We start from the raw sequence: 8,703 nt of genomic DNA, 5'->3' as shown, positions 1-8,703 counted from the left end.
CAACAACAACAACAACAACAAAAACAACAACAACAGCAACAACAACAACTACAACGCCAAGAACAACAACAACATCCACCACCCCCACCCACTCCCACCACCTCCACAACCACAACAACAACAACAACAACAACACACCACCACCACCAGCTCAACAACAACATCACACACCACAATCACCATCACCACCAACAACAATAACACCCACCACCACCGCCACCACCACAACAACAACAACAACAACAACACCAACAACAACGACAACACCACCCACTGACCATTTTCCCCAGCAGACACCCTCCGTTTATCCACGCTTCTCCTCCCGCCACAGCTGGTGATGTCACTGGCCAAGGCACTCGTGGCCTCTGAGAACGATGGTCTCATATCTCTCTCCTGGAGGGAGGGAGTGAGGGAGAGGGGAGGGGAGGGGTTAGGAGAGGGAGGGAGGGGTGGGTGAGTGGAGGGAGGGAGGGGGAGAGGGGAGGGGTGAGAGGAGGGAGGGATGGATGGAAGAAGGGAGTGGGAATGGGAAACAGAAGAGGAGGGGAGGGAGAGGTGAGGGAGAGGTGAGGGAAAGGCGAGGGAGAGGGATGAGTGGAGGGAGGGATGGAGAGAAGATGGGAAGGGGAATGGGAAACAGAGGGGGAGGGGTTAGAGGTGGGAGGAAGAGACCTTCTTGTGTTGCAAGTGTCGCAAAAACTCTTTAAGTAAGACTAAAAACCTCTTACTTAGGCTAAAAACTTTTACTTAAACTAAAAACTCTTACTTAGACTAAAAGCTCGTTCTAAAACTAAAAGCTCTTTCTAAAACTAAAAATCTTACTAAAACTAAAAACTCTTACTAAAACTAAAAACACTTACTAAAACTAAAAACTCTCACTAAAACTAAAACCTCTTACTAAAACGAAATGATCTCAGACTTTAAGCTTGAAGGCAGTCTCCGAGATTGAGTTGATGATTATGCGACCATTTTTTTTTTGCAAGTGCCTTAAAACTGTTCCTAAGACTAAACTACCTGCGGGTGGTTGAAGGATGCCATTGGTAGGTCCTACTTCTTTACCTTTCCCCCTGTTGTTTCTTTCTGTCGGTTTGTCTTATCTTTCCCCAGCACTGAATGATCATTGTTGTGTCGATGTGCTTCCCTTTACTCAAACAAACAAACAAACAGATATACAGACCAACAAACAAACGAAATGACCCCTGACCTTGAACTTGCAAGCCGTCTCGGAGAAAGAGACAACGATCAAACAGTATGACTTATTTGCGTTGCAATTACCGTAAAACTGTTATACCGGGTGCCCATTGCGAATGGGATCGGGTCGGGTCGGGTCGGGTCGCGTGGAGTCGGGTAAAGTTGAGTTGGGATGATCGCTCGATTCTTCGCCTGAAAACAAAGGCGTTTGTCTTTTAGGCGAGGAGTCAGGCGCGATCGGCTTGTGTCACGATAGCAGCTTTGAACCCTCCATCTGGCTAGCAAACCGACCCGACACGACCCGACACGACCCGATCCGATCCCCTAATGGGCACCCAATATTACTAAACGAAACGACCCCAGACTTTAAGCTCTCAGACAGTCTCGGGGTGTGATAAAACAATACGATCTATTTGCGTTGCAAGTGCCGTAAAACTGTTACTGCAAATAAACGACCCCTGACCTTGAGCTCGCAGCCAGTCTCGGAGAGAGAGACGATGAAGCTGGAGTTGGCGTCCACCACTGTGGTGTCGGTGCCCGTCGTGGTCTGGGTCGGCCACAGCTGACTGCACGGGCTGCTGCACGGGGTGCAGGAGCGGAGGCAGGAACACAGGATGGCCACCAGCATAACCCCCACCACCGTGCACCCGACCAGGGCGGCTTTGGCTGTGCTGGAGAGCTCATCGTCTTCGTCGTCGTCGTCGTTAGTATTATAAATATTGTAGTTGTGGCTGTAGTGGTTTGATGACTGCAGCCTGGGGATGGGGTCTGAGATATTGGCGTCGTCATCGGCCAGGGGTGAGTCGATCATGTGACCAAAGTTGAATGTGTTGGCGGTTAAGTGACGTAACGGTGGGTACGTAACGGTGGCGGTGAGGGGGGCGGTGAGGGGGGCGGTGGCGGTGAGGGGGACGGTGGGGGCGTGGGTGGCGGACGGTACCTTCTTCTCGTTTATCCAACACCTAAGCTGGTTTTGTGGTGGAGAGCGAGAATCGTTGTTGTTGCTGCTGCTGCTGCTGCTGCTGCTGCTGCTGCTGTTGTTGTTGTTGTTGTTGTTGTTGTTGTTGTTATTGCTGTTGTTACTGTTGTTGTTGTACTTTAAAACTTGGTCTCGCCCCGACGCGCAGTGACTTCCGTTTAGCGTCTCGACCGTCGAGCATCGTCTGCAGACGCCTGAAATAATGTGGCACTCTTCGCTGGAGTCCTTTTCCTCCTCCTCTTCCCCTTCCTCCTCCTCCTCCTCCTCTTTCCCCTTCTCACTGCATCTCCGCGGGCAGGGCAGAGAACACATAGGGCCGTACATGCCTAAGGTGCAGATAGGAGGTTTTTGCACGCACTCCGGTGGTGAAATACGGCACGTGCGTCCGTCGCAAATGCACTCACAAGTACGATCGCACGTACGACCCCACTTTCCCAAAGGACATATCGCTGTGCCGTACACCAAAAACTGGGTTACGTTTACCTGAGGGCACAAAGTGGCTGCACTTGCGTCGTGTGTTGCTATAAATAGTTTCGCGGAATTCCCGAAAGTTGACCCGTTCTTGAAGAAAAATCGAACCGAAGTGGCGCCTTTTGGCGTTCTGAAAGTGTCCATTTCACCTTTTATTCGATATTCTTGAAATGCTTCGTGGTAAACAAAGAGCTGGAAGTAAGAAGAAGAAATGAACGAAACATTGAACTGTATGAGTACCAAATGGACTAGTATCGATACTGGAAATATGACTATTGATGTCCCTACCGTCCTATTCGACGCCCTAAAACACGTTACTCGTGACGTCAGTGTGTAAGGAGTGTACATCAAGTCGCGTGTGTTATTATTGTCCCGCCGCGTTAATCTTTTCAGTTTCACACCATAATGAACTGGCGATCTCCCGTGTTTCTTTGACTTGAAAGCACTGATTTGTTTGAAGTCATCACGTCCCGATCTCCTCTCTATATTTGAGTCCACATCAGACGTCCTTTCGGTAACGTTGTCATGGTCATCTGTCGTCATCTCTGTCGTTGAATTCGGTTCTCCGGTAAAACCGGCGGAATCGGATCGAACCTCCGTGGTCCCCACAACACGAAAACAAGGACCCCCGGAACCGATTATCGTCCAACTCTCTTCACATCCTCGGACACAGAAACCATCACTGACGTCACACGCGTCGTTGCCATGACAATGACACTCGTACTGGCAGGCAGGACCCCATCTGCGAGGCTCGCCTCCGCCGCCTCCCCCACTAGCACCAGTACCCCCACAGCCTGTCGCTACTGCTGTTGGTAGAGTGACTCCGCAGAGAGTCGGTTCTGGGTCCAGCAGAAGCAAGAGCAGCGGGCCGAGAACAGCATGGGTGCTGACGTCATGGAACATGGCAGAACTCACGTGACACGTCTTTCGACACGCTATCTATGTCAATTCAAATTTTGAAGACTTCCAAACAGATATAGATCTGGCATTTCAGTGAAAGAACTGGAATTCAATCCTTTCCTACAAAACAGACATGGGTTTGCCACAGCTAGAATAGATACCTGCGTCACGACGCGGTGGAATCAGGCGCTCGTCAAATTTTGGGCTTGTATAGTTATCGGTATCATCCGACCGCTTATTCATTTGCTTTGCTTTGGATGAAAAAAATACCCATCTGTTTTCTTTTGGTTTTTGTAAAGTGTTTTACGGCGCTCGCAACTGCATAGGTCATATGAGCGCGCGGAACACTCCTAATATTTTCAGTTGGTAGGAAATTTTGAATTTTGCCCGGGTGGCGGCCTACTCTTATCGATTTTAGACCACCAAGGGATCTTTAACGTGCGCAACTTGCACACGGGCCCTCCGAGATTTTTCGTCCTTATCCGAGAAGGCTAGGTGTAGATCTTTCCAACCAGAAGATCAGAGGTGTGGCAGAAAGACAGCAGTAAGGAGGAGCCAATGAGTAACAGTAGAAAGGCTGCAGAAAGAGTCAGGAGCCCAGAGGAGGGGGCAAAGGAGGTGAGGGGGTGGGGGCAGAAAGTGGAAATGAAAGCAGACCACAGAACATTGCTAGAGAGTAGGAAAGGAGGTGAAAGGAGACACTTTTAGAGAAGAAAATTTTTCGGTTGCTACCCGGATTCGAACCCGGGACCTTTGAATGAGAGGTCAACACCTTAACCTCTAGGCCACGAGAGCTCCCGTACCCATCTATCTTGAATAGAAGTTGAGATATTTGAAATTGAATGAGGTGCGGTCGCCTTGTTTCAGATGTATGATATGCGAGAAAATGGCCGCCAAAGTTTGGTAATTTCCCTAGATCTAGCTTGAGAGTCCTTAAACACTGGACATTTACACATTTTGCTCCTTTAATCTATGTTTTCCAATAAAATTCAGATGGAAATTATGGATATAAAAAGGTGTTGAGCCAAAAAACAAAAACTGTAATTTCATTATTTTGACGAGCGCCTGATTGTACTACAATGCCTCACATTTAACAATGAAGATTAAAATGCTTTAGATCTTGATCTTTTTAAACATTTGTAAATGGCGGAGAAAAGAGTCTCACGTATGTGTACGATGGTTGGTTTTGTTGTTGTTGTTGTTTTTTGTTTTTTAAATCTTTATTTTGTTGTTGTTGTTGTTGTTGTTGTTGTTTTCTTTTAAAGGTTTATCTCGAAAAGACAGTTTTGTATGTGCAGAAATCAAGACACAAAATGTCCCTTAGTAATGTTTTGTTGTCTCCTATTATCTATTTTATTTTACATTTATAAATAGAGATCTTAATATAAATTGTTGGCAACAATTAGGTTTTTGACCCCCCCCCCCCCCTCCAAAAAAAAGTAAATAAAAAAAGTAAAATAAAATAGAATAGAATTACTAAAATCAAATAGAATGAAATGAAACAAAAGAAAGACAGAAAGAAGACAGAAAGAAAGACAGAAAGACAGACAGAAAGAAATAATTTTTTTTTATTCGCTTGCGGTTCTCACTATCAATGTTTAAAATGTAACTGTTGATTTCCCAAATTAAGTATTGTCAACAACAAAAAAAAGGAGGAATTTGAGGCTCCATCATAAGCTACACTGTCGACATCAATCTCACCACTTCGGATACTCTAGATTTTTAGTACGGCCGTGACAATGTGTATGAAAGGTGGCTGTGGCATTTTCCTGCTGCGAGCATTGAGTGCAATATGTGAATGAACCTTCCGTTCACGAACAGTGCGCACGAGATTTCTTCTCAAACTACGTGGATGATTTCAGAATCTAGAAATAATAAGGCTTAATATATTATCAGGATTGAGGACTGACACAATAATGGTTTGCAGGATTGAAACAGGATCGAAAGAACAGCCGAGCACAAGAAAACAACAGTTTTTGTTTTTGTTTTTGTAAAGTGTTTTACGGCGCTCGCAACTGCATAAGGTCATATGAGCGCGCGGGACACACCTAATATTTTCAGTTGGTAGGAAATTTTGAATTTTGCCCGGGTGGCGGCCGAAGCTTACTCTTATCGATTTTAGACCACCAAGGGATCTTTAACGTGCGCAACTTGCACACGGGCCCTCCGAGATTTTTCGCCCTTGTCCGAGAAGGCTAAGTGTAGATCTTTCCTACCAGAAGATAAGGGGTGTGGCAGAAAGACAGCAGTAAGGAGGAGCCAATGAGTAACTGTAGAAAGGCTGCAGAAAGAGTCAGGAGCCCAGAGGAGGGGGCAAAGGAGGTGAGGGGGTGGGGGCAGAAAGTGGAAATGAAAGTAGACAACAGAACATTGCTAGAGAGCAGGAAAGGAGGTGAAAGGAGACAATTTTAGAGAGAACATTTTTTGGTCGCTACCCGGATTCCAACCCGGGACCTTTGAATGAGAGGCCAACACCTTAACCTCTAGGCCACGAGAGCCCCCAACAGTTTTTTTGTTCTGAAAACAATTATACTATATTATATTTAAAAAATATAAAAAATATATCAAGCATTAGATCGAGGAACCATTTTCTCGTTAACTTTACCCCCCACCTGGGAAATGCTACTGACTGAAGTTGTCTTTAGGTTATTTCCAGAGGGGGGGGGGGTATATTAATATATTCTTATGCACAGTAAAGAATTGTAAATGTGATGATTTATCAATGTCATGCTCATGCTATGCCGGAACAACATAGAGGGAACTGCTGCTTTTTCTTTCCTCGTTTGTTGCGTTGTTTTAGTAGAGATTTTACGGCGATCGCAACTGCATAAGGTCATATGAGCGCCAAGTGGTGGATGTCAACAGAGAAGTCCTTACAGGGAATTAGGCTTACTCTGCTCACCTCTCTTGCTTCAACAGCACAAAGTCTGCTTCGAATGTCAAGGCATCCCGGATTTCGGGGGTCACAAGAGTATGACAAACATACAAAAGAAGTAGAGAAAAAATGACGATAATGAGGATTAGGAAAGAAAAAGCAGCAGTTCCCTGTTGCAGTTCAGGCAGTTATGAACATAACATTGATGAATCAGCCCTTTTACAATTACAATTCTACTGTGCAACAGAACAAGGTAATGTCCCCCTTTGGTAATGACCTGAAGACACTTCAGTCAGTGGCACCACCCTGGGTTTGTTTTTTTCCCTAATCCTTACCAACGTCATTTTCCCCTACTTCTTTTGTATGTTTGTCCCTCTCTTTTGTTAACTGCTATTTCCGGGATGCCTTGACAGTCGAAGCAGATTCTGTGCTGTTGAGACAAGAGGGGTGAAGAGAGCAAGCCTGATTCTCCGTTTGGTCTTTTCTATTGACATCCACCCTTGGCGTTCATATGACCTTGTGCAGTTGCGAGCACCATTAAACCTAACTAAACTAGCTTTACTTATGCCACCAGTCGACCCCCACCCCCTACCTCCTTCAGTCGCAAGGATCTGGACTTAGTCTACTCAATATAGATGCGTCTCATTTGTATATCAAAAGCAAACCAAATAAGCAGATTTAAGGTTACATTTAAAATGTTTAAACCTCCATGTCATGCCCAAAAAATGACACGTGCCGGATTCCATAGTGTCATTTTGACAAACCCGTGACCGCCAAACGTAAGACTGACCACTCTATCCCTATGGCGTCGGTGGCCTAGTGGTTAGGCTCTCGGACTCGCAACCGTAAGGTCGTAGGTTCGAATCCCGTCAGGGGCCCAATGTTGTGTCCTTGGGAAAGGCACTTTACACTTATTTTCCTCACTTCACCCAGGTGAGAATGGGTACCCGGCTATAGACAGCGAAAGATCTTGTCAGTTTGTTAGTGTTTGAGCGCTTAATCGGCTGCTTGCACTGTATATATGCTTCCCGGGAAGCTGAGAATGTTTCGGAGTGTTCTATGGTCTGCTGGGGTAATAATATAGTGTAAAGCGCATAGAGCCTGCTGTTGAGCGGGGATATGCGCTATACAAATGCTATCTATTATTATTATTATTATTATTATTATTATTATTATTATTATTATTATTATTATTATTATTATTATTATTATTATTATTATGCCTCCACCCGTGTGCCCAGCACACAATGACCGCCACCCTGTCTTACTAAACAGGTCATAGGTCAGTGGAAATTGTCTAACATGGCCACCCATCATCAAAGTGAAAAGTGACTGTGTTTGACTGGCGGCCGTCTTGCATAGTGTCATTATCATGTAAAAACCTCCCACAAACAAACAACAACAACAACATCATCATCATCAACAACAACAACAACAACAACAACATCAACAACATCATCATCATCATCAACAACAACAACAACAACAAGAGAGAGAAACTGAAAAGGGGGAAATGGGAAGTGATCATAATATGTACAGCTGATTGTCTTATACAATAAGTGGTCATAAGAACACTTTCGGCCGTATTGTGGGTCTTTCTGCCAGGATAATATTATATCCCTCTCAGTCCCGGTTTTCATTGGCTTTACCAGGCAGAGTCGGAAGCCCACCTCCTAAATGATGTAAATTGTGACGACACTTACTTACTTACTACCCATTACGCCATCTGGCGTTTAGGGCAGCAACAAAGGATCTCCAGCTCTGTCTGTTTTGGGCCATCTTGGCAAACGTCCCTCATGAATGGTTCAGGGACTTCATTTCAGACTCTACTGTGCGTCTCCAGGTCACTTTGGGTCTGAAGGGAGAAAATGCCTACTTTTGAAAGTCAACCCGACTCCTAGAATATGTAATTTGTATGGATGGACACCGACATTTTATCCCCCCCCCCCCCAAAAAAAAAAGAAAAAAAAAAAGAAAAGAAAACTGGCCCGCATCCCGCCCTTCTAGACCAGCCATATATCAGCAGATCCCATCTTGAACCCCGCGATGGTCGACACAAACCCACAAACGAGCTCATCAAGGGATAATCCGCGACCCCCGCTCTATTAACCCTCACTTGGCGGCGCTCTGTTGACACTAGGAATCATGCGTGAATGGGAGGGGTTTAACGCCCCTTTCAAAACTCGAAACCGCCTTGAATTGCCCTCAGCACTACCTTCACCCCCACCCCCATCTCCCCCCTTAGGCTTACTCTGCTCACCTCTCTTGCTTCAACAGCACAAAGTCT

General features: G+C 45.6%; 1 protein-coding gene across 1 annotated transcript; it reads right to left on the bottom strand.

The window, feature by feature from the left end:
• Positions 1-278: 278 nt before the first annotated feature.
• Positions 279-2,088, bottom strand: LOC101852199 (the record flags this gene model as incomplete). The annotated part of the gene is given in 2 exon segments (XM_013085814.1): positions 279-393; positions 1,655-2,088. Coding segments are annotated over 2 exon segments (463 nt in total), but the record flags the coding sequence as incomplete, so codon positions are not given.
• Between the last annotated feature and the right edge of the window lie 6,615 nt (positions 2,089-8,703).

The sequence above is a fragment of the Aplysia californica genome, unplaced genomic scaffold, assembly GCF_000002075.1.
Source record: "Aplysia californica isolate F4 #8 unplaced genomic scaffold, AplCal3.0 scaffold00409, whole genome shotgun sequence".
Taxonomy (NCBI): domain Eukaryota; kingdom Metazoa; phylum Mollusca; class Gastropoda; order Aplysiida; family Aplysiidae; genus Aplysia; species Aplysia californica.
The sequence above is the reverse complement of the archived record's forward strand: the minus strand, read 5'-3'. Positions and strand labels throughout refer to the sequence as shown.